The sequence below is a fragment of the Microcebus murinus genome, chromosome 11 (assembly GCF_040939455.1).
Source record: "Microcebus murinus isolate Inina chromosome 11, M.murinus_Inina_mat1.0, whole genome shotgun sequence".
Lineage (NCBI taxonomy): Eukaryota > Metazoa > Chordata > Mammalia > Primates > Cheirogaleidae > Microcebus > Microcebus murinus.
This window is the reverse complement of record NC_134114.1, coordinates 4468652-4494896: the sequence shown is the minus strand read 5'-3', so window position 1 is coordinate 4494896 and position 26245 is coordinate 4468652. Positions and strand designations below refer to the sequence as shown.

Below are 26245 nucleotides of genomic sequence, written 5' to 3'. Positions count from 1 at the left end.
AAAAATAATTTAATCAGTGATTTTTATACACATCACTGGAAATCTCCAGATAATACCTGCTTTAGAATACAGTGTATTCAAAGCTTATGCCCATCACTGCTCTGTGTATAAACTTGCTCAGTCCTCACCAGGGAAAGGCAGGGAAACTGAGGCACAGATTTAAACTGCCCAGTTGTGCAGCTGGTGAGTGTTGGAGGTGGGACCTGAACGGGCGAAGTTGGGTTCCAGAGCCCAGGCTCGCAGCCACTCCTCCCCACGCGTCACAGTGGGACCCTGGGACACGAATCCTCACGCGACACCCTGAGTACTGGAGTTCTTGTTGCAAGCCTCGCACGACTGCACACGCAGCACCCTGTGGGTGCTCGAGCATCTTTGCTGAGGATGAATGACGAATCTTGTAGGATTGTCACCGTGGACCTGAAGTCCCCTTATGGCACAGGTAGAACTGCAAAGAAAGGTAGAATTCCAAAGAAAGGACACACTGGTTTCCAAGGAAAAGGCAGTTCCCTCAGTCACTTGCCTATGAAGTTTCCTAGTTATGTGGCTTTTTCTTGTCAATTTTCAGGAGTTTTTTTCCTGTTTTCCAGATATGCATTGCTTGTGTGGGTTTTAGACATAGCAAATATCTTCTCCCAATATTTTTCTCTCGCTCTCGTCCTGTCTCACTTTTTATTGGGAAAGAAAAACCCGTCCCTACTTTGAAGTAGGCACCTTGGTGCGTCATCCCAGGGTCAAGCCCATTCCAGGACACGGAGCTGGAAGCCTGTGACACTTGAACATTCACAGAGGATGTCAGCATGTTGTTGGCGCTCAGAATCTGTCACAGTAACTCCTCTGGAGCCATGGCTTCCCAGCCTCACCTGGTCATAGAATACCCAGCTCCTCCCAGGCTGTGCCAGCATGTCCTCGTGACTATCCGCCTCCTACAATGGGGTGCCCCATCCTGCACAGGGCATCTGTGTGAAGTCACAGGGCACGACTGTGCCCTCTGCACTCCCACGTGCACAAGCCAATGTCATCTTAGCCCTACAGGCTTAAAACTTCGGCCAACTCCCAAGTTCTGATCACAGCTTTCCAATGAGCATCTTTTAGAAGGTAAACATTTTCGGGAAACTGGAGTTTCAAAGTCTTTCAATCTTACCGAGAGTACCTTGTGCGATACGTTCCATCTGCAGTCAGTGCTATGTGGAGGACCCATCCTGGAGGGCCCTAAATTAGATGTCAAAGGGAGTTAAAGAGTATGCCATCGAAGCTGCCCTTTTCCTCGTAATGGAAAAGTTGATCCCAGCTGTATTTTGCAGTGATATTTTAAATGGCATGAGAACAGTTTTACAAATTAATTTTCCTGGCTTTGTCATTGCGATATTTACGATGGCTTTTGTTAAGATTCAAAGATAATCAAAACCAGGCTTGTTCAAGCTGCAGATTTGAAGTGGCAACAGTAAGCTCGGTGCTGGCTTTGCTGGCTTGCCTCTCGAGTGCCGGGAGTTTCTGCGTCACAGAGAGGCGGCCTTCTGCGGACCTTGCTATTTGCAGGTGACAGAATTGGCCATGCACAGAGAGTGCTAAAGCCCAGCTCTTCCCGAGGCGCTGGGTGTGGCAGACAGCACTACTCATCAGTGCTCCACACACAGACACGTGTCCGTGTGTTTCTGCCTCCCTTGCAACCAGAGTGGGGCCGAGTGGCAGGTGGGCAGTGTGTGTGTGTGTGTGTGTGTGTGTGTGTGTGTGTCGTTCTCGTTCCTGCTGCTGTGAACTCGGAGGCCACGTGCTCCAGATGGGGGAGGGACACTGGCCTGGATCAAACTCTGCCCTGAAACGTGCCTTTCTTGTGCTGAGCCACTGAGGGTCGGGGTCGGCTCTCCTGCTGGAAACCAGAGTTCACGGCTCTGAGTAAAATTGCTGACACGCCATTGGGAAATGTGCACGATCCACAAAAAGCTAAGACAATTTCGAACATGAAAAGCGAATAGGGGGGTCTTGGCCTATGAGATGTTAAAACAGGACGACGTGTTCCTAAAGATGGCGCAGTGTCCACGCAGCAGCGGGAAACTCGGGAGTGGGACAGACGAGGGAATAGTCTTTCCACGGGACCGTCACGGGATGAAAGAGATGAGGTGACTCGGTCCAGGGGGCCTCGGCCTCCACCCCACGGCGCACACGGCAGGACTCCCGGTGGGGGAAACCTACGACGCAAGAGGAGCGCTCTGAAGCCGGAGGGAGGCGAAGGCAGGACGTGCTGGGACGTGTGGTGTGAGGACGTGGATCTTCACAGCAGCCTTGGCCGGGGGAGAATGCACCAAGGTGCCCACTTCAAAATACGAAGGTTTTTTTTTCCCCCAATAAAAAGTGAGAGGAGAAGAGAGCGAGAGAAAATACTGGGAGAAGATATTTGCAATGTCCTAAACCCACGCGAGGAATTAATATCTGGAAAACAGGAAACAATTCCTGAACATGGATAAGCAGCAGCCAGATAACTAGGAAATGTAACGTGCAAGGGACCCAGGAAGCCTCCAGACAGACAGAAACCGGATCCCTGGTGTGATCCTGGACCCTCCCCACCCAAGCCTCTGGATGGAGCCGGGCCCGGCTCCACCACATGCCCAGGGAAGACCCAGGGCCAGAGGCACCTGGCCACACGGCAATAGGATTCCTGAACTACAGAAACTGAGAGCAGAGACGCTGGTTGTTTTGCACCACTGAGTTTGGGGGTAATTTGTTCTGCTGCAATCAATAAAAAAATACAAAAACAAAACAAAACAGAGGCCTAGGAATCAACTTGACAAAAAAGTTCCTAAATACAATAAGACAAATGCCAATCAAATAAAAAGGGCAAAAGGGTGAATAAGAGATTCAAGTGGCCAAAAATACCCCTAAACTTAAAGACAGACATAAAAAATACAATTGCATGAAAAATGCTAAACCTCATAAAAAATACGTAAGCTAAAAAAATAAAACTCGGTTTGCCAGTGAGATTAGGAAGTGCCACAATCTTCGGGGCTGGAGGGCTGGGGAGGGTTTGAGTATCATGCTGTTGATGGGGGTGTGAGCCGGTTACCGGGGCAACCTTTCCAAAGGGCAGTTTAGCAGTGTTGTCTGATCGATATGGGGTGTGTCTCTGCCCTTTGATCCAGCACCCCACTTCTGGGTGCTTTCCTGTGGCAGGAGGGCACAGGAGCAGACCCGGAGTGCAGGTTGTCTCGGGAGGGGACGGCCGGAGGCTTCCTAACTGCCCCCTCCCAATGGCCCGGCTCCGCCATCCACGCCACCCACGCCCTAGCGGCAGCCTCCTCAGGAGCTAGCTGAGCAGAAGGATGTCGGGTGCGCTCATGAGAAAGTCGTGCACGCCCCACCAGGAAGAGCATGGTCCCACGGCTGAAGGCGTCGCTCACACCTGTGTAACTGTGGTGCCCATGGGTGCAGAAGAGCAGGCACTCCGACACGTGGGATCGTGGAACTCTTTCATATTCAGGAAACCAAATTCTTATAAGTTTTAGAAGTCAGACAATATAACATGCAGCACATATAATTTTGCATGGTATCTCAAACCTGTGCTTTTCCTGGCTCCTTCGTGAAACGCCAGAGCACTGAATGATATTCAGGGCAAGAATGGTAAGATCACAGTGATGACAACGGCGAGGGCTGCAATGTGCGGATACAGCCGGTCCTTTGCAGGCCCCGACACAAGTGGACCCACCGCCAGGGGACAAAGGCTCGCTCCTGGAGCTCCCTCTGGGAAGCTCGGGTCTTGCGAGGGGCCGTCTTGCACGCTAGGGTCACAGTCGCAGCGCCAGGTCCTGTCTGCTAAGTAACCTGGGGCCGTTGGGGGAGCCCTGCCCTCCGTGCCCGCCCGCACGCCAGAGCTGCGCCCAGCCCTGGACGCCGAGGCTCGCTGGTCGCTTGTGCTCTTGGTCCGCAGCTGCCACAGACCGACGTGGGGTCCTGCCCGGAACTGCTGTCGGATGTCCCCTGCGTTCACTCTCGCTGCAGAAGGGGCATCCGATTCCGCCTGCATGGTGCTTGTTAAATTGAACCAAACCGGAGCAGTCTACCTCTCTGATGAGTCGTCATTGTCGTGAGGGCAGATCAAAGTCGGCAGCAACAGAGAAAAATCTATTTACATTATCTTTCATTTAATTGGCTTTTTTTGGGTTAAGTGCACTTCAGGGAAGAGAAAAACCCTACAGATCATTTTAATCATGACGTGGCGAAAGTCACGGATGCCATCTCGAAATTAAAATGCAAGCATTTAAGCGCGCACTGCTCGGATAAAAGAATTCATAGACGTGCTTCCAGCGTGCGTTTTCATTTTACGGAAAGCCTTAGATTAGACGTACGTTAAGGACCCGGCCCTAAGATATTCTGCCGGACTCCAGCATTTGTGAAGTTCACGGAAAATCCCCCAACCCGAGAGCCGCCTGGGGCTGGTCAGCCTCCGCGACCGAGCGTGGGAGGATGCCGAGTGTCACCTGCCCAGCTGGGCCTCTGGGCACACGGCAGCGACAATCGTCACGGAGACACGGCGAGGCCTCAGGCAGCCGTGCTACCCTCTGTCGGTGCCGGTGGAGGAAACCGAGTGTGCCCGGCTCTTGCAGGGCTCAAAGTCCCCAAAGGGCAAGAGACAGGAGTGTCGTCACAGGAGAAGAGCCGAGAGAAGGCACCCAAGTGGGGGTGGCCGCCCGTGTGGATCGTGAGCCTCCGTGAGCCGCAGCACGGCTGTCCTCTCCGGTCTGAGCCGTGGCGCTGCCGGGTGGTGCCGGCGGCGTATCTGGGGATGTTTTGATGAACTTTCCCACTTTCTTTCAAATGCACTAAGAATGCACGCAAAGTGCAAACGGTTGACCAAGATTGTCCTCCCTGACAGGCCTAGTGACTGGGCTGGTGCATCACCCAAAGTCTCTCGTGCTAGCCTCAAAGGAGTTAATACAATCAACAATTAGTAACTGTTATCTGACGCGACTACAAATTGAATGCGTAAAATTACCATAAAAAGTGGAATTAAGGACTTTCAGTAGGCATCTTACATGTAACTTGGGTGAAACGGTTAAAACGATGAAAACAATGACTAAACAAAGCACCCCCTGGGCGTATCAGCATGAACACCAACTCGACGAAAATCACATTCACCACGACAGTTTCAACCGCAGCTGGTGCACCAGGGTGGCCTTCAAGGATCATGACACTTCAGGTGAAATAATGATCCACCCACCAGCCCCTCTTTCTCTCAGTCCCCATGAATGTCTACACTGCCTGCCCACTCCATCCCTCTGCGACCCCTTTTTGCCCCTTGTCCTCTTTGTCTGGAGATCCTCAGGCCAGCACACAGGGCAGGGGTGTCCCTTAACCCACCCCCCGTGCTCCCTGGCAGGACGGCCAGGGAGAGAAAACCGGGCAGAGGACCCGCTCCTCGGGGAAAGGGCATTTTTATGACAGTCATGGCTGGAAGGAGAGGAGGGAAAGAGAACGTCCCTGTTAGCTGTGGACAAATTCAGAAGTGCGGCACGAGAATGGGGGTGGGGGAGGAGATTTGCAGAGACTGTCGTCACAAGGTGAAGTGAGACAAAAAAAATAACGTCACTCTGGAATGAAGAGGGAAATGGGGAAAGTGCTGAAGAAGATGGACAGAGTGTTCACTGATGTTGACAAGAGCAAGGAGAGAAGCCGCGGCAGACTAAGCAAGAACAATCCTTAGGGTGGAGAGGAAAAGCAAGGCGGGAATAAATAGAGGCGATTATGAAGAGCTGGAAAAGGTGAAAAAAAAAAAAGGTTCTGGGACAGCTGAGCAAACCAGAGGAACCTGGGAACCCTAAAGCTGGTGACGTGGCTGTGTCCATAGCGCAGGAGCACAGGCGGCTGGGGACAAAGGAGCCCGCAGCTGACGCAAGGGCCTGCCTGCAGCGGGGCAGAGACCCGGGGCCAAGACAGGGAAGGGACATCTGGGACGCAAAGGTCCCGAGACGGAGAATAAGTGACCCGCACTGACTGCGTGCTTTGGAAGAAAGGCTCTCTCGGGGGCCGAACTGCGTCCCTCCTGTTGCTATGTTGGAGCCCTGACCCTCAGCACCTGAGCACCTGCTGCACGTGGGAACTGAGTGTTCACAGAGGTGACTGAGTTAAAGTGAGGGCACTGGGGTGCGACCTCATCCAATATGGCTGGTGTCCCTCTAAGACACGGAGACACAGGCACGGGGGAAGGTGGTGTGAAGACCGGGGGAGACACCATCTACGAAAGGCCCCACGGGGAGGGGACCCTGCCCGACCTTGACCTGGGACTCCGCCTCCAGAAACACATTTCTGTTGTTTGAGCTCCCCCCCCCCCCCCGCCATTTGTGGTACCTTGTTTTAGCAGCCCTCCAATAATAGGAACGCCAATAGGATAGGGTCCAGGAATAAAAGTCACAACTACAGGGAAGGAGGGAAGGGGGAGAGAGAGAGAGAGAGACTGGATTCACATGGTGGTAGCTCCAATCAGAAAAGACTTCAGTGAAGCAAAGTGAAAGATGTTTACAAAGACAGCCTTTACACAACACCGTCCGCAGTAAATTACTCAGCAAAATGAATGCCCGGGGCTGGAACGCCGGGTGACAGTCTGGGGACAGTGGGCTGGCTCCTTCCCTTGCTCGACTTCTAGATGCAAACCTCTCCATGCATCTCTCGACTCCAGATGCAAACCTGTCTCTGATGTCCCGCCTGGTGTGCTTTCTGGCAAATAGTACGATGACATTTCAAGGGCACATGATTAGTAAAACAAAACCCCGTAAAACCAACTCTCGTTTACTAAAACACCCTGACCAGTGAATTCTGTGTTCGGAGGAAGGCGGAGAGTTCAAATGATGTAGTACGCTCACGGTGCCAGAGTGAAATCATTTTGGCACTCAGCCCCAGCCAGAGCACGCCTTTTGATGGAGTGTCCCTTTCTTTGTTACTAAAAACGTCCGCTCTCCCGACACCGCAGTTGCTGTGCGCTCAGCGCCCTGCACCTTTCTTGGATGACTCATGACCTTGTGGTGCCTTAAAGGTCGCCGACTGAACTTCATTCTTCCTTCTACCATGCTGTGCTGAGTGCCTGCTGGGGACAAGGTCTGGGTGGGTCCCACAGCCACTCACACCCACACGCCCACATGCCAGGCGCCCCTCCCATAGGGAATCGGGGACATCTCCCCAGGAGGCCCATGTGCTGCAGCCAGCTGGAGGCTGCGCTCTGGGCTTGGGACGGAGAGGGCTGGCCTGGCCAGCGCCGAGCAGCGGGAGGAGCAGAGGCTGCCCGAGGACATGGCTGGGCAGGTGGGATTCCACAGGACAGCTGGCCTCGGGCTGCCGGGGGCACTGGAGACCAGCTCACATTTTCTGCGCACTGGGAGGGACACTTGCTAGCATAGCTCGCTGCGAGCTGCCAAGGGCTGGAGGTGACTCCTGCTCCGGTTCGTGGGAGGGGAAGCAGGGAGGGAAGAGGCAGCCAGCCCTGCTGTTGACGCACCACCATGGGCGCCAAGTCAGGTGTGGGGTTCCCACCTCCTGCCTTCTGCCTGCTCTGGCCTGAGAGGGTGCAGGGGCAGGAGGGGCCGGGGCGGGGCTGGAGGGGGCAGGAGTAGGGGTGCAGCACACTCCCAGGAGTGGAAACCAAGGCTGAAAGCCACTGGACCCTGAGCTGCAGACTTGGTGAAAGTTATTTTTTGCTCATCTTCTCGTTTTCTGCTATGAAATTACAATATTCACTCTTATTTAGACTCAATCTCATTATTGCCTGTCACTTACTTCACTTGGCTCTGAAATTTCAATATGACTCTGCTAAGAAAGAGTCTAAGAAAAGCGCAAGGGCAGTTCCATTTAAAAGGTGCCCCAGAATGGCGCCGGCGCCCGGGCGGCCGCACGGAGGACGCAGTGCCCAATCCCTCCGAGACGGAGCTGCCCATAGGGGCGCCAGGACAGACGGCCACACAGAGCGAGGAATGCCGTTAACTGCAAGAGCAAAAAATAGCTGCAACCCAAGTCCAAATGAGCCTCTGTTTCTGAAACGTCATTAAGGCCGTTAAAATTCACCGAGGGTGGCCTGAGGCGCGCTGTGCAACCACCGTGAAGGGCACTGAAAGGCCACCTTCCTGCTGTCCCCTCCAGACCCGCCGGCTGCCAGGACACTGCCAGCTCTTAGCGCCGAGAGTCACCTCCTTTCTCCCCGACCCACACGCTGCTCCAGTCCTCGCCTAACTGATGGGGGCAGCCAGAGGCGGCCGAAACCGCTCAACGCGCAACAGCGAAACCAGCTGCTTCCGGCAAAGGCCTTCAGAACCTACCAGACCAATGAGCAAAGTGAGAACGTGTGGCCAGAAGGTTCCATTGAACTGACGGGGAGCCAGCTCCCGTTTCTATTTGTAAAGGCAACGTCTCATCATCTTGAGTTTGGAGTTTGTCTAATGTGGGATTTCAAATCTCTCGGAGCTTCTTTGCTCCTGCTGCAGAACTTCATGGCGTATCAGGAAGGAGAACTTACTTTGCGTGGCAGGAAAGTGCCCAGTGCTATCGCAGCTCAGTAAATGTCACCGAGACCTTGGGTTACGAGCGATCTGTTCGCTGCACCTGCTTTTCCCGACTCTGCTGAATTATGTGATTCCAAACACTTGCTTTTTAGAAAAGCCCTTAGGATATTCTGGAGCAAAAAATCCAGTAGAAGGTCACAGTGCAAGTACCTAGCCCAGCTGGGCTTCGGGAGACTTTTGGGCCAAGGCCTGGCTCCAGGTCCCGGGGGCGCCCAGAGTGGGGGAGGGGTAGCAGGGGCACCACGGGTCGGTGACTGCTGCAGTCTGCACCACTGCAGGAAAATGAGGGGGCCAGCCTCTTCCTCGGAGTGTCCCCTTCCAAGGCCCTGCATGGGGGGCACGCTGTCCCCTCTGCATCTATCCAAGTGGCTCTCTTTTCACCGCTATTTCCCAAACTCATTCTTTCCCCAGACTTTCCTTTGAATCACTGTGGTGCACACTTAAAACATGGTACATTTTCATTATTTGAAAGAAATAACTTTAAACAAATTTACTCAGCCAATCTCAGAGGAAAACCCTCTAGAATATTCTGAAACATTTTCTAAAACTCTATTGACCTGTACACATGGTGACCGAACTGACTTAAAAGAGCTGCAGGAAACAGTGAAATAAACGAGACTGAAGGAGATGAAGATCGGGTACAATGGATCAGACTTCACTGTAATTACGTAGAGGAAACAACAGGAAAAGAAAAGGAAACTATTAAGCAGCACAGAAACGGCTGATTTGCCTTCTGAAAGGTAAGATTACTGATGACAAATGCTCCCTTCTTTTCATCATTCTCTCAAACCGTGCTTGACTTGTGAGACTAAATATCCCTGCCTTATTTTTAAGACCAAATGCATTGCCAAACAGCCTTTCATGGTGGGGGTAGGTTCAGAAGCTGGAGGTATCAGAATCGTTTCCCTGCAGAAGAGATCCTTTCCCTCATCCTTACATTTAATTTAATGGTAACATATAGAAGTTTCCACTGAATTCTATGGGGAAAGTCCACAGGAGTTTTCGATGAGGCTCGCTCTGCCCTGAATGCATGGTGGGTGCGGGGTGGCCTTTCCTTCCTTAAGTCCTCAGTAAGCTCTTTCTGTCCATCCCAGCAGGGTGGACTGTCTTCTCTCTAATTAGCAGGCTTTCAAACTTGGATACTTAGCAACTCCCACTGGATGATGCTTCAACTTGAGACAACACAGAGGGAAGAAGACACCCCTGGGAAACTCTCGCTAAGCAGAAAGGACAGTACGCGAGGCCCTCAGCTGCTACTTGGGAAGTGGTGGACTGCCTCAGTCATGTCCCCTCTGGAGCGTGAGAAAACAGAACACTTGCCTCACCTGTCCTGACCACCAGCCCGTCTTGCTCCTCAAGCCAGAATCTCCCAGTGTCAGACTTCTTTCTAGAACAACATGATGCTTTGGAAGCTGCAATGGATGGCAGGGGTGGGACCCTGTGTTGCTCTCTCCCACCCCCTTGACATGGGCCCCAGCACCTGGGGGACGTCCCTGCTCCTTTCTTGACGCCAGACGCATGACTCGCAGGTCAGCCTACGGGCTGCGTCCTTCACACACCTGCTCACACATTCTAGCTTTGGGTCCTGAGTTGTAGGTGTCTTTCCTGGTTAGCTTCTGAAGTCCTTGAGTGTTTTCTGGCCCAGAGACCACATGTGACAGGTGGGCAGGCCTGAAAAGGCCATACGATGGCCATCCTTGCTCATGCCTGTCCAGCCTCCTGTCCTTCTCAGGGCCAATAAAGTCAGCTGCTCACCAGCAGCTACTGCAGAGCCTGCTGCATTCACCCTTCCAACAGAGCTGGGGACCCGGGGGCTGGGACAGCCTGTGGCCTATCCCAAGGGGCACCTCATGGGGCTGGGAAAACCCAGCAGGATGCCAAGACCTCTAACTGGTGTGTGGCAGGAGCCACGTGGGGGCCGGGGGACCTTGAAGATTTTCCTTACGATAGGGTGATGGACACAACCTCTTCCAGATGACAGCCAAATAATGTGATTAGCAGGAACAAAACAGAGACATAAATGTGACAAAACAGTCTGAGTGCTGCCAGGTAGAAGTGTTTCTATTTGCTAACCATGATGCTGGAAAACATTACAAACCTCAACGGTGGTTATGGCGGCAGCACCCAGCGTGTGAACTGATGCACACACTGCCATGGACGCCGTTTCCATGTAAAGGATAACATCTCTTCTTAGAATGGTACACAGGGAGGCTGAGAAAGACGGGGGACAAGAGGACGCTTCATGCCTATAATGATCTCAGATGTAGACATTTCAAATCGCTAAACTTTGGGAAAATCAGTGGAAGGACAGTAAAAACAGCGCACAAATCCTGGAGGATGGGTTAACTGTACCCCACTTCCTCTGCTGTGAGGATGCTGATTCCACCCACCAGGGTCTTACGAGTGGGACAGAGCCCCCAGGACAGCCAGTCGAGCTCCTCGTACATGCAGGAAGCCTCACCCAAGACCCCTGGCCAACGCCCAGAGCCACAGCTGACGGCGCTATTAGGAGGATGTGAGGCAGGCGCTGGTAGGATGTTTCTGAGGAAATTCAGCAATTCCTGCAAGTCAAACATTTCAACTAGGTTTCTCTTCCATTCCACCAAAGAAAGGGCCTTTCCTAAAAGTATTAGAAAAAAAATATGCGACTACAGCGAAATTCTCTTTCAGTTGTTCTGAAACGATTTATATACATTCTGTGTGACCTGTGATGATTGCTGGAGTCCACGGTTTGTACAAATTTTTGAAATTTGCTTTATGAACAAAATTTTCACCTTGAAATAAAATGGTAGCCAAAAAGTTTTCAAGTTGATGTTATGTTCTGTATCAAAGAAAAAACTTCAACAACACTGAATGGATATCAGGGACATTTGGTGTGCATTTAGAGATTATGGAGGTAAATGTTTTAAATAAAAATATTCTCCTACGTAAGTTTCTAACTTAACACCAGTGAAGGGTATCAAGCTAATTTGAAGATACTATGAATAGATTCTTAAGAGACCAAAATTGAAAAGGTGAAAAAACCCCAGCTCTCAGTCTGTGGTGGGACAATAACATAATCACAGTCATTATCAGAAACCAACTGCTGCTGATGCAAAATGACTGGTGAGGGAAAGTCAACCAAGGTCATGACAAGGGTCTGCGATGAGAGGCAGCAGTTTTAAGAGGGCAAAAAGGAGGCTGTTCTGAGTTTCTTGTGCATATTCGTAAAATTATGGTCACATACGGACAAAATTTGAGCCAATTGGATGTCAATATTGCCATGAAATACAAATAGCTATGAAAGTAGATCTCTTTGTTTAATGGATGTTACTGTGTCTTTGGTCATACTTTTCTTGTGTATTTATTTCAATAAATACCATACTTCTTTAAAAGAAGGAATAGCTATGTAAGGAACATGTGTCCAAACTTTCTTTTGATCATCACGGTTCACCTGTGCAGTGAGGTTCATGCTCTTCCTCTTCAGGTGAGACTCTGATCTCGGGGAGGTGGATACCTGCCCAGGCGTGAGCCACGACAGGGCCAGGAGCTGGGGGTGGGGTGGGGGGCGTGACTGAAGCCCTGCGTCAGCCTCTGGGTCCATGGCTTCATCTCAACCCCACCCAACGATAACATGGCAGAACTGAGGCACCTGTTGGGCTCCTCAGCCTGGTTCCCGGTGGTTCTGCCCGTGAACCGCAGAATAAGGTATAGGATCTTTCCCAAGACACCATCCCCATCTAGAGCCATGAGCAATTTAAGCTCATCAATTACCTGGTGCCCATGTACCCCCAAGGGCAGACGAATTTGGAAGGAAAAAAAAGTCTTTATTTTCACTAACTTCTAACTGCCATTCAGCACTTCCTTGCATTATGATGGAAAGTTAACAAACCCCGGCAGCATTAGCAATGCCTTGGCTTTGTCACCAATAGAAATCCCAGATGTTTAAAAATCATATCATGGTTGTTGTAGATTATTCTGAAATGTCACCGATGCTCATTACTATCAGACAAGGAGAGTTCTTAGACTTTCCTCCAGATCTTGCTATTTCATATGTGAATAAAGTGCTGTTTTATTTCATATTTTAGTTCATCACATTTTTAAAAAAATGTTGTGATAACTGTATTTAAGTCTAATTGTTTTCCTTTGAGGTCCTGTGTATTTTATTCTGTGCAATTAAAGACATTATTCCGGGGAGGGGTCCACAGGGCTCCCAGATGCCTTGGGGCCATGCAGTCCTCCTGGTGGCCTTGTGGGGCTCCCGTGGTCTCCCCTTTCTCCTGGCCTGGCCTTCAGGAATAACCAACAAGAGACCTCCATCACTCTCATTTATGAAAAGGCACATGCCAGGAACCCCTTTTAAATGAGATTACTAACAAAATAATCACCCTAATTCAATTCAGTGGAGTTCAAGTCACTTTTTATTAGATCGGCTTATTTATGAATTATAATAATGTCCTTTAAGCTTTAGAACATTTCACCGGCTGAGCTGTCCAGTTCTCTAAGATAATGGTGTGCCATCACGTACATCATAAAGGAGATCAAGGAGCAGGTGGGTCTCTGAAGGGAGGGGTCAGCTGCGGGGGCAGGCTCTGACGCAGAACAGCCCCTTGCACAACATTGGGATTCATTTGGTATTTTGATGACTTTGAAAAAGTTACTTTTTAAAAGCTTTTATAATATTCTACTAGTTACAGTTAATTTAAGCTGGCCACAGATTCAATTACCGTTAAGTTTCCCCAATAATCTTACTTTTTTTTTTTTTTTTTTTTTTTTGAGACAGAGTCTCACTCTGTTGCCCAGGCTAGAGTGCCGAGGCATCAGCCTAGCTCACAGCAACCTCAAACTCCTGGGCTCAAGTGATCCTCCTGCCTCAGCCTCCCAGGTAGCTGGGACTATAGGCACGCGCCACCATGCCCCGGTTAATTTTTTTCTATTTTTAGTTGTTTGGCTAATTTCTTTCTATTTATAGCAGAGGTGGGGTCTTGCTCTTGCTCAGGCTGGTCTTGAACTCCTGAGCTCAAGCACCACCATGCCCGGCTAAATTTTTCTATATATTTTTAGCTGGCAGATTAATTTCTTTCTATTTTTAGTAGAGACAGGGGTTTTGCTCTTGCTCAGGCTGGTTGCGAACTCCTGACCTTGAGTGATCCACCTGTTTCAGTCTCCCAAAGTGCTAGGATTACAAGCGTGAGCTACCGCACCCAGCCTAGTCTTACTTTTCTTTAGCTGGGAAGCAGAGCTGAGTAGGGTATGTCACTAATCGGGAAGGACACCAGAACAAATTATTCCTTGCAGCAATTAATGTTTACTTGGCCCAGTTGTATCCAATTCCTGACTGACACCTCCCAGGAAATAACGTGGGCTCTCAGACTGACACTAAAAAATTTGCCCTAATACATATGTCTCTGTAAGGCAAAAATAATTGTTTTAATACTTTTGTGCACAAAATGTCCAAATTCATAAAATATGAATAGCTGCCTTTTACTAGAACCCACCATATATAACAAATTCTGTAACTTTGCATTCTAATTTTTAGAAATGTCTGATCTTTAAGATAAAAAAAATGCAAAGTACTCTTATAATATTATTCTGGAAATTTTCCCTTCAATTCCCAAGTGAGCTGAGCACACTTCAACTTTTAAGTGTAATCTGATCCATTATGAGATAGTATTTCCTTATCTCCCTTATCAAAGAGCTCAATAAAAAATCTTGGGAATGCTTGCCAAATATCGTGATGGAGAGTTAGTATTTATTTTTTAGAGAAATTATTTTAAAGTAGTAATTGCTTTAATATGAGTGATTCTATCAATGCAACAATTATGTTCAAAAAGCATTTCTTGAGGTATTTTCAGAATCTCTACAATGCCTTTCCCTTTTGTGTATAGAGGAAATAAAATAGCAATAATTATCTTTCTCCTACAGTTTGAAAGAACTAAAACATTTTCACTTCGCACAATTGATACAACAAGCTTATGGTGAATTTGGTGTACCATCCATCCCCTTTGGATGCATTCTGAGTACTGCAGCAAAACCATGACAGCAAAACCGCAAAGGCACTCCTAACACCCTCACGTACCCGTGGGAACAACCACGTACAAGGGGTATTTGGTTGGAGTGGCTTCTACTTGCCAACCCTGACGGCTTGTCAGAACCAGGTGACGCCAGCACTAGACTGCCTGGTGGCAGCTCAGCTCTGCTCCTAACCAGCCATGTGCCTCTGGCAAGTGGATTCAACCTCAGTGAACCTCAGTTTCCACTTCTGTAAAATGGGAATAACAACAGCAGCCACCTCATGGGCTGTAGCAAGGATTCAATCCAATGATTCGCATAACGCCCTCGCGCCCACGGTAAGCATCTGACACACGTTTCCAATTTGCACATTGTGCTGCAAAAAGGGGCAACTCACAGGGGACGGGTGTCTGCTCAGGTAAACCAATCTCGCGACAAACACACTGGCACAGACAAGGTGGTGGGGAAGGGGCGACACAGTTGTAAACATGTAGACACAGTCTAGCAGGATGTGCACAGAAACGAGCCTTTTCCAGACAATGCGAGGTGGCTCAGGGGAGGGGGTCATCACTGTGTTGGAGGAGCAGTTGGGGTGCTACTTGCACAGGCGTTGGGGCGTCTGGGCAGGGTTTTGAAGGGGGGCCGGGAGCCCAGCTGGAGCACAGGGGCAGATGGAGGAGTGCCACCCTGGGTGGGCAGCGCCTGGACGTGGGGCTCTATTCCGCAAAGCTCCTAGCAAGGTGTGAGAAAGCTGAGTCTGCATTTCAGAGGGCCCATGGTGGGGCAGCAGCAGGGAGGAGGACAGGGGAAGACAGGTGGGGTGGGGCACTGAGGGATACAGGCATGCCGACAGGCAGCAGCAGGGCCGGAGGGAGCGTCTGGGGCTGGGGAACAGGAAGGGAGAGCCTCTGGGAGTGCACGCTCCCGACCGCGCCAGACCTGCTGGGCCGGGAGCCCGCTCCAGCAAGCTCTCCAGCTTCTGCAGACACACCTGCCCTCCTCTCCCAACCCTCTGCCACCTGGCTGGTCCCAAAGCTGCTTCCACCTGACTTTCTCAGTCTGGTGACCTTCGTCCTCCCGCTCGTCTAGTTTCCTCCCGGCCTCATTGGGTTAGCGGGCCAGGGAGAAGACCAGGGGAGTGCCAGGAACGAGACACAGAACGGGGAAGGGTCACCAGGGAAACGCCAACAGCGATGCCACTACACTGCCCAAATCATGGTAGACCCTCAGCAAATGGGTGCCGAATGAATGTATGAATGAATGAATGATGTATGTAACAATGAAGAAATAACTGAACAATTGCACCTTAGCTTGCCGACTTACTGAGCAGGAAAGCGTGGACATCACTGGAAATATTTTTGCCATACAACAACTTCTTGGCGGGTTCTGGGAAATGCCTGATCTTTCCATTTATTGGCGAAGAAACGACATTCAGAAAGACATTGAGGGGTTAACACTCAGTGTCAATGCCCAGCCTTGGCCACCCTTCAGTAGAGTGATCCCTCTGAGAATGTCACCCAGAATTTTTAAAGACCCTGTCAATTCTAGGACCCCGCCTTGCCCCAGTCCCCAGGGCACGCCCAGGCCCCTATCAATTGCCAGGTCCATCGATAATTCCCAAATATTAACCAGAATGTAATGGCGAAGCTGCCTAGCACGTCACAGACAGATGTGGATGGGTTTTGCGTTATCCGCACTAGAAGGTACGTTCTCTGCGGCAGACGCTATGCGCACCTCATCCACCGCTGGGTGCCCAGCAAGTTCCTGGTCCGTAGCACCGTCGGTGCCCGGAACACGTGCAGCATTCGTTCATTAATCACTCACAGTTCTGGAGAGCCCACCCCCGCAGCCCTCCATGGCTGTGTCTGACCGAGGGTTGACTGAATTGCCTTAAGTATTTTCCTTCCTTTTTCAGGGTTTATAAGCCCACGTGATCTATGCAAGTGGTGCAAGGGAAAGGACTTGGTTTTAGGATGGCCTTCTGTACAAAAGTCGAGCTTTGAGGGGGTGCTGAGTCAGGGTTGACCTAGGGCACTGGGGTCGGGGGAGGTCAGGGGGTCTCATTCACCCCATACCTGCAGCTCCCTGGTGCTGGTGGGGGAGGTGCGTGGGCAGGTGGCTCCAGAGGGAGCACGTGGACTGTGATTAGTGTCGGGTGGCTTTTCCAACCCTGCTGCCCATTGGAATCACAGGGTAGGAGCTTTTCCCACCAGCCGGGGCCTGAGCCCAGTCTGCACGAGAGGGGAGGGCCCTGCACTGGGAAGGTTTACCCCCGCCCCAGGCCATCTAACTGGGAACCACCGTGACACAAAACTATGATTCCGGGAGATTTGAAATGTGGCTCAAAGAACTCACGATTAATGGCTTTTTTTTTTTTTTTTTAATGTGAAAGCCATTTCAGATGGTTCCTTATCTGTCCTCCATGTGGCACCAGCGAGGCTGCCTGAGCCCAGGTGAGTCTGTCCCTGGGGAGAGACAGGAGACGTGGGCTGTGGCTGTCAGCCCTTCTCCCAAACCTCCCTGAGTGTCCATGCAGGCATGTTCCACTGAAAACCGGCCACAAACCTACGCCGTCCTTACAAGGCAAAATAAATCTCCCCATCACTTAAGGTAACTCAGAGAAGTATACAAAAACTCATTCTCACCCTCTTCTCAAAGCCATGGGGTAAATAAGTAAGTGGCTCTGGTCACGGACTGTCCAAAGAACCCCGGGCGGGGTGCACTCCAGGGCTGCCAGCTCCACTTGGAGTGGGGCTATTTTTAGGACGCACAGTCCTGTGTGTGTCCTCCTGCCTGCCCTACTTGATAGAAGAACAAGCAGCTGTTTTTTCTCCGCACAGTCCAACCTATCGATACCTCCAGCTACGGTGTGTGATCATTGGTGGCAATTATCTCTGTCCCCTCCACCGTGACTCCTGGGAGCACTACCCCAAATCCACATCTCCCTGGACGAATCAGACGGCGCCACCCAAGATTTGCCATCCTGTGCCTTCCTTTATCTATGCTGCTTTTCAAACCAGGAACACGGGATGTAAAACTGATAATATCTTCCTGTTGGGCACCTGAGGGGCTGACATGGGGTCTCCTCCAGCCCCCAGGCTACATGGGGTCCCCAGGACCCCAAACCCTCAGCCCCTCAGAATGTGGCCTTGTCTGGAGATGGGTCTCTAAGAGGCAATCCAGTTGACATGAGGACATGAGGTGGGTCCTGATCCACTTGGACGGGTGTCCTTATAGGAAGCGATTAGGGCACAGACACACACAGAGGGATGACCATGTGAGGACACAGGGAGGAGAAGACAGCCATGTACAGAAACCAGCCCTGCTGACACCCTGATCTTGGACTTCCAGGTTCTCTGTGATGGCAGCCCTAGCAACAAAACACAGGGCTTTGGAAATCCTGTCAGTTCCAGCAGGTTGGAAGCACAAGATTTTAGGAGCCCAAAGGGCTGTTTATCTTTGTCCCTCTTTCTGATGGGACCGGGCACACTTACAGTCGTAAGTGAAATGCTGTCTCCAGCCCTAGCACTTTGCAAGAGGTTCTGAACGTGGGCTTTACTCACGTCTGCGCGTGCGCACGCACTTGCGCTTCTCGGTGACCCCATGGCGTAGACCCCTGCAAGCCCTCAAGTGGATCTTTAGTGATGCACGGTATCACTGCACAAAGCTGGGCTGCAGAGCCTTCACTGTTTCATCACCCTCAGACAAGTGGCATCTGCCAGAATCCTTTGTTTAAAAAAATCCCAGAAACTAGCGCCAACAGGCAAACAAAAGTGTTCTGGAATTAATTGCTTACCGATTTTTAACTCAAATACTTAGACTTGAGGATATCTTAGTCCTGATGATCTGAGAATCTTCTGCTGAGGGCTGGCTGCGTATCTTTTCTCTGTGGACATAAACGAGTATCTCGAAGGTCACCGTTTATAAACGACCGCCTGGAAACAGCAAGGGGCGTTGATGGCGCCCGGCTTGACTCTGCCCCGCCTGGCAGCTTTTACCCAGCTTTTACCCTGCCGCTCATCAGCTGTTAGGGCCGAGTGAAGCTGCACGAAGCTGTATTTGCTCCACCTGATTTTGTGGAGCCATGGTTTCCTCACCTGTACAACGAACGTCAAAAGAGGGGAACCAAGACGGGTCCCCGAATCCTACCTTCTTAGCTGTCTGGCGTTCAGCACAAGCAAACGGGGAATGTTCGCTGCCGCTGTTATTCTTATTAACATCGCTTTCATGGCGGACCCTATCGTTGGCTCTGAGGGCACAGGTGAGGAGTGAGGAACTCTCATTCAACTGCCATCTGCTTCCCTGCTCCTGGCGATGTCTGATTAATTAAAAAGGGGACGCTCGGGAGGTGAGCCGACGCGAAAGAAGGACCTGAGTCGGGGCGTATCGGTTGGTTTTCTGGGACCCTGCTGCTCACTCAGCTGAAGGAACAGGGGCCCCGGACACAGTCATGCCAGTGTCTCGCGCTGCAAACCTGGAGTAGAAGCCAGGGAACTCCTAGGCCCTTCACAGCCAGGACCCTCCCACCCCGGTGCTGGTTTGTTTAGGTTTACAGAATCTGAAGTTGCAGTGTTCGTAGGTCAAGCTATCTACCAGGTGCAAACACTGTGCTGGCGTCACGGTTTACTTTGGTTTCAAGATCAAAATCTTACAGCTTTGGAATGTCAAAAGTCCTACACGGGAGCGATGGATTGTGTTCTTTTGGTTCAGTAAATGATAAAGGACGCAAATAATTATCTAAAAGTATACTTTTAGCGTTTTCATGAGTTCATTTTAAAACTACAGACATTTTTGATCCAATTTGTAGAGACCTAAAAGGGTTACCTAAAATGCCTCTATTTAGTCAAAATAGGGTTTTGTAATGGACAAATGTCACTATTTCTACATAGATGATATCATATAAGAAACTTCTATATTAATTTAATTTAAAACAACAAGATGAAAGAGATTTTGATAACATGGGCCAGATATTCAGTCAGGTAAAAGTCTCATGAAATAAATGAATTTATCATATCATGTGGTAAAGCTAAACCTTTTCTTTTGTACACAAAACTGTTAAGCAGGTGTTTTTTATAATATTATGCACGAAGCCCCTCCCTGACTTCTCTAAAGGTATAACAACAGTATTTCCTCAGTTCAGAAAGTAAGGCTGAGCAGTGAGTGTTTTCCTCTACGAAAGACACAGACCAGCCTTTTCTGACTTTGTAGTTTAAGAAAACGAGTCCTAAAAAAGAAATTCCGAACAGAGGAGCATAACTGGAATATAACGGCTCTTTCCTTTAAAATGATTATTGGTTTTGCAGCAGTCCCAGTTCTCTTTGAATGCATAATCAGGTATTTTGATTGCTTTCCCAAAGCACATTACCTTTAACTATGGAAATAATTTGGTAACTACTGTATGTGGTCCGAACAACCTGTAAGTAGTGAATTCACAAAAGTGTGCAAAGGCCCAGTAATGCTCAGGTTACCTGAAACACTACCAGAATCCACTATCCTCCATGCACAGAATCCTAAAACATTAATGAGTATTCATTCCTTCAGTTCTTTCATTGCATTTGAATATTTTATGTGTACTGCACATTATTCTCTCGGAGAGCTGTTTGTTGGAGCCAGCACAGAAAATGCAAAGAAACTGAATTGGATTTTAAAAAGTGCTGAGTTTTTACCTTCATTTGTTCATATCTATACCATATAGATAATATTCTGGGTGGAGGGCACTGCATTCAATTACAATTTTATCAAATTAAGAAATAAAAATGTGTATAATTGTTTTCAATAATGGTCTCTAACTTGCAAACTGTATGCAAGGCTCTCAATTTTGATTACAAAGAAAAGGAATATATACACAATGACCTGTCTATTTTAATAGATGTATATGGGCACCAGTGGAACTATTATTATTACTGCATTAATGTAAAAATGGAAAACACTTAATTTCCTGCTCTCTCTCTTTTTTAAACCTTCCTCATTTCTCATATGAAAGCTTTATTTTCTTGCATCTTTTAAAATAAAGAGGGTGGTCCAGGTGACCTCTAATATCTCTTCCAAGTCAAAAATGCCATGATTCTGTGAATCTATAAGGCAACATTGCATTCCTCTTCCCTGATCCCCAAAGTCATCTTCCCTGTGAAGAATGAAAAACAGCAACAGACTGTTCCAAAGAGTTCCGATTAGCAATGATTTAAGAAACAAATAGCAGAGGCATTTCCGTGGAATATTCTTCCACTTCCATTTGTACAAATCCTGTTCGGAAAAACAAACTGGAATTGCTCCCCTCCCCCACCGGGTGGCTGGTATTCAGCCACATGCACCTTGCATCAGAGCCAACATTTAAGTGTAGCATGAAGGATGAGCCTCTGATGTTAAAGCAGTGAGCCTTTCCCAGCCTAATATGTTTTTTTCTAGAGCCACTGCATGCGGACTATTCCCAGCTCAAGAAATACGCAGGACTTAAACTCTAGAAAAGATGAGACTAGCAGGAAGGCTCAAGAATTAAGTGACCTTCTCTGCTGGAGTTAGGATGCTATTTGTTTGGAATCCCAGGGGTTCCACCGCTAGCGAAATTGGCAGAACAAGCCTTATTTGATTAGTGCGAAAGATCCTGCGGTGAGGGGGACAGAGACAGGGGCTTCCGATAGGCTGCCTGGAGAAAGATCAAGCTGAGGTCATTCAGGGTCTTTTAAAGAAAACAATGATTTTTTTTTGTAAATCTAAGACATCCATATAACAATATGATTTTATAAAATAATGTTTGATAGTGATTCGGGGAAAGCCCAGAGAACTCGAACATGGTCAAGAGCATGTGATGGGGAAGAAGGCACGACCAAGCCCCGCCACCAGCGGGTGGCCCCATCTCAGGAGACTCCCCCCAACCCCCAAGTCCTCTGGGGTTTCCTTGCACTAAAGCTGCCATCTGGTGCAATAGGTGAGCAGACACGCGACCCGCTCGCCCTTATTGCAGGATGTCATTAAAATGTTTAGCCCTGATAAAGGATTTAACCGCTGGGGGTGGGGTGAGGAAACAAAAGGAAGAAACAAGGTCTGGGAGAGACTGAGGCTGGCACATCTAGCCCAGAGGCGGTGGTCCTGGGCCGGGGCTGGGGCCAGGCAGGAAGGGGTGCCAGCCAGGGAGGACAGCATTTCCTCGATGGAGTCTGGTCTTGTCACTTAAGGAAGCACTCAAACCACACCTCTGACTCCCTAGAGAGATTTCTCAAGAGCAAAATCTTCACCTTTCCAGGAGATGTTGCTGAGAAGAGGGAAGCCCAGGAGCCGTCCACCGGCAGGCAGCGGCCTCCGGGCGCCCACCTGCAGACCATCCCACAGCTGTCTGCGGAGGACACCCTCGTGGGGGGGTGGGGACAGGCTGGGGTGGACGCTTACATGGGGGGGCACCAAAAGTTCCCACGTTCATAGAGATCTCGGGGCCAGGAGACTGAGAAACTGACAAGGGGGAGAGAAGAGCTGCAAGACAGGACCCTGGGGAAGGAAGAAGGAAAAGCGGTGGGGGGGAGGAGGGAAGGGAGGCAGGGAGGAGGGAAGAAGAGGAGGGGGAACGAGAGAGAGAGAGAGAGAGAGAGAGAGAGAGAGAGAGAGAGAGAGAGAGAGAGACTTACAGAGAGATAGGGAGAGAATGGAAGAGCTGGAGAGAGCGGACACACTAGCAGCGACAGGATGGGAGGTGGGGACAGGACAGAGATGCTTAGGGAAGAGGAGCGGAGGCGCCCAGAGCACCTCCCTGGGAGTACGTCCCCGAGGGAGGCTGTGCAGACGGAGCCCGATCAGTGAGCGAGAAGGCTGGGGTGGGTGGGCTAACCCTCGCCCTCGCCCTCGCCCTCGCCCGCGCTCTTGCCCCCACCTCGGCCGGTGCGCCCGCGCCCCCCCCCGCCCGCGGGCTTACCTGGCCCTTGACCAGGCTGGCAGCGAACTGGCGCATGACGGCCTCCACTGTGTAGGCGCTGGACCAGCCGCGCGGCGTGAGCAGCTCCATGCAGATGGCGCCGCCGTCCAGCACGTAGCCGTTCTCCAGGCGCGGGCTGAGCACCCGCATGAAGGGCGGCGAGAAGGGGAAGTTGTCGGGGAAGGTGAGGTTGAGCAGGATGAACTCGGTGTTGGTCTCCTTCATGTCCTGCCACAGCACCGAGTCCTTGTCCACCTGGTGCAGCTTCACGTTCCAGTCGAAGAGGCTCTCGTCCACCAGCTCCACGGAGATGAAGCGGTCGCTGAGGCGCGCGATGTCCTGCAGCTCCTTCATGAGCCGCCGGCTGCGCACCTGCGTGCAGTGCTGCTGGCGCGCCGCGGGCACCAGGCTGCCGGCCGCCGCCGCCGCCGCCACCGCGGGGCCCGGCCCCGCCCTGGCGCCCGCCGCCCGCTCCCGGGGGCCCCCGGCGCCCGCCGCCCCCGCCGCTCCCGCCGGCTGCGGCGGCTTGTCGCGCGGGGCCAGCTCCGCCGCGCGCTTGCCCTTGCCCTTGCCGGGCCCGGGGCTCGAGTCGCCCGCGCCCCCGGGGTGCTGCTGCTGCTGCTGCTGCTTGTGGCCACCGCTCTTGGCGCCGCCCTTGCCGCGCAGCGACGCGCTCTGCTGGCCGCCGCCGCGGTGGTTGTGGTGGTGCTTGGGGTCCTCGGTGTCCCGGTTGTGCAGGCGGATGAGCCCGATTTTGCGGAGCAGCGTGGCCATTTTAGGCTCGGAGCCTGCGGGGGGCTACCCCCCGGCTTCTCCCCCGGAGCCCGCGAGCCCGGGGGACGCGGCGCGGCGGCGACTGGTGACCACTCAGCGGGGCGCGGCGCTGGCCACCCCGGGAGCCGGCGGCCGTGGCGCAGCGGAGCGGGCAGCACTTGCGCTCGCCGGCTGCTGTGTCGCCGCTGTCATATGACGGGGCCCGCTCCGGCTCGGGCTCCCGCCGCCCGGGTAGGGCAGGAGTGAAGGAGCCGCAGCGCGGCTGGCCGTCCTCGGGCCGGTCCCTGGGCACAGTCCCCGGAGTGCCGGTGTCCGCTGTCCTTTGTGCGCGGCGGTGGCCGCGCTGGCCCCGAGTCCGAGCGCCGCGCCGGGGCGCGCAGAGCCGCCCGCAGCGCCCCGGAGGCAGAGAGGTGGCCGCGGGCTCGCGCCTGACGCGTCTGCCGGGCCGTGCGGCGCTGGCGGCTACCGCGGGGCCCCGGCCGCTGCCGCTCGCGTCGCCGCCGCCGCTGCGGCTGCTGACATTGCAGAGGCGGCTGCTCCGTCTGAGCCGAGCGCGGCGCAGAGGGGGCGGCACTGCCGGCCGGGAGGGGGGGCGCGGGGCGGAGCCGCCGGCCTGCCTGCGCCGAGCCGCCCCCGCCGCCCGCTCCCGCGGCGACACGCGCACGGCCGCTGGGGGGAGACAGCGGAGCGCGCGGGGCTCGCCGGCGCCGGGGCTGCGGGGGAGCCGCGAGCCGGGCCTGCCAGCCCGGAGCCCAAGCGGCAGGGAGGGGGCGGGGAAGGGTGAGCCTGCGCGCTCGCGGGGCTCTCGGTGGCACTGGGTCCTTCTGCCCCGATCGCGGCCCGAGCCTCAGACCCCACTTAACCTCATTAGAACAAGCCGGAGGACACGGGTGGAAAGCAACCGAGTATTGACTCCGTCGCATCAGATGGGGCCGGTGTCCGCGCACAGCAGTTTGGGGCCAGCTGGGCCGGGCGGGGACCAGCGGCGACGCTTTCTTAAGGACCGATCAAAGAACTGGGGCCGCGGGGGTAGGATTCGGGAAGCGTGCGGGCCGCAGACCTCTAAAGAATAGCCCCCTCGAGTCATGACTTCTGTTCTGCCAATTCGCCTCCTCCTCGCCCTCCCTTCCCTCCCGCCCGCCACGCAGGGGGTCTCTGCCTCCCGAGGGGGGCTCTCTGGTGGGCGGCCAGCCGAGCGCGGCCTTGGGGCTCATTTCCAAAGGCGCAGAGAAACACATGCAACCGGGCGTCCGCGGTGCCCTGGGGCGCTGGGGCGTCCCTCTGCAGCCCTGAGTGCCGGTAGGGGACGGGGTCCACCGCCTATCACCTGGACGCTCTCATCCCTGTCCTCCCTTTCTTCCTTCAACTCTTATTTTAATCTGGTTAATTTCAAGCAAAACCCAAGTTCAGATCCCCAGGAGCTGGAAGAACCCGGGGACCCGCGAAGCTTCGGTGTTTGCAGGAGCTCCTGACTCCTGCCAGGCGTGTGTCTGTATTTGTGTGTGTGTGTCTGTATTTGTGTGTGTGTATTTGTGTGTGTGTATTTGTGTGTGTGTGTGTGTGTCCGAGCTGTGCCATGGTGAAACGTGGTGATGGTCGCTGAAATATAGGAAAAATTACCCGAGAAGCGGAAATGGCTTAGGATCCTAGACCTCACTGCTGCTGCTCACGGTCTGACTTTTAACTGGGCGCACCCAAGTTAGTGAGGAAAACCTGTTCATTTCCAGGGCCACCATAATGACTTTGTTCTGAACACCTTTTAACATGTTTGGCTTTTCCAAATTATTAGAAATTCTCACTGTGAAAAATAACTCTTCAGGCCATCCATGGTGGAGACCCTTACAGCCCCAAAGGATCTGGGGTTCAGTGTCTTGGGGTTGTCTGACAGGGGAGCAGTGGTAAATAACCAGGGGGTGCCTGTACTCCTGGGGCCCCCAGAGAGGTGAGGGGACTGACAGGTCGTCTGTGGAGGCCTGGGGAGGCCCTTCGTTTTCAGGGGGGGGGAATGAAGGCAGTGACCACGCAAGACCAGTGGCTGGGGATGGAATCTCAGCTGCAACAGCCTGGAGGGCTATTTGTCCTGGTCTCATGTTTTGTTTTGTTTGGCCACTCCATTCCATCCTGCCCAGTTTTTAAAGATGGGGTGAGTTTGTTTAACATAAGGGGCCGGGAAATATGAAAAGGTGGAAAGCTGACATTGAAGGAGGGTAGGCAGGTGTTATATGTTTTATTTAACTTCCACAGAAGCCCTCTCAGGTTTTATCTGACCCATTTCATTGGTGAAGAAACTGAGTCTCAGATGAGACCCACACCCACCAGGCTCCCGTGCTCCCAGTCGGCAGCTGCTGTGCAGGCGCACAGCGCTGGCGGGACTCAGACTCAGGTGTGGTATCAGTGCAGCAGGTGAGAGAGCTTCCTTCCGGTGTAATTGTCAAGGTCTCAGAACCAGCTGACCTTGGGTGAGGCCTCAGGGAAACTTTTTGTGGCAGTGACAGCCACCAATCTCACCTGCCTGAAACGGGGTTGTCATCAGCCATGGTTTGGGAATGGTTTAGCCAAAATCCCAGGCAGCTGTCTGTGAGGCCTTTGCTTCTGAATGGAATTATTGCTGGGGTGGTCATATAACTTGTTATCTGGTTGTAGATATTTTTTGAAGGTCAACGTGTCATAATTCATGCAGGTTCTAGGACAAGAGGCCAAACCAGAACTGGCTGACAGAAGGGGTAGTTGTCTTACTTGTTACCCATCACACCTAGAGAATCTTGGAAATGCTAAAGCCAAACATTAGCTAAAACTTGGGAACAATTTAAATTTACACGAGGGGAAGTGTTAGGTAAATTACAGCTAATCTACTTGAGAGTATATTATGCAGCAATAGCATTATAGTTAGGAAGAGTATATAGCAACATGGAGATATTTATGACCTACATAGTAATTTTAAGAGAAGGCAGAGTGCAAAGTTATTTCCACACTGTAGCTACAACTATGTGAAGCTATGCAGAGGAAACAAGGCCAGGAGGGGCAATTTTGAATAATAATGATTATT

The 26245-nt window shown here is 51.8% G+C and overlaps 1 protein-coding gene across 1 annotated transcript in view; it reads right to left on the bottom strand.

Annotated features, from left to right (window-relative positions):
• Positions 1–23718, bottom strand: part of UBE2QL1 (ubiquitin conjugating enzyme E2 QL1) — a 37126-nt gene extending 13408 nt beyond the window's left edge. The window contains exon 1 of the mRNA XM_076007924.1: positions 22426–23718. Within this exon, the coding sequence (XP_075864039.1) occupies positions 22426–23199 (774 nt within the window). The 5' untranslated portion in view covers positions 23200–23718. The remainder of the gene's footprint in view (positions 1–22425) is intronic.
• Positions 23719–26245: the final 2527 nt, after the last annotated feature.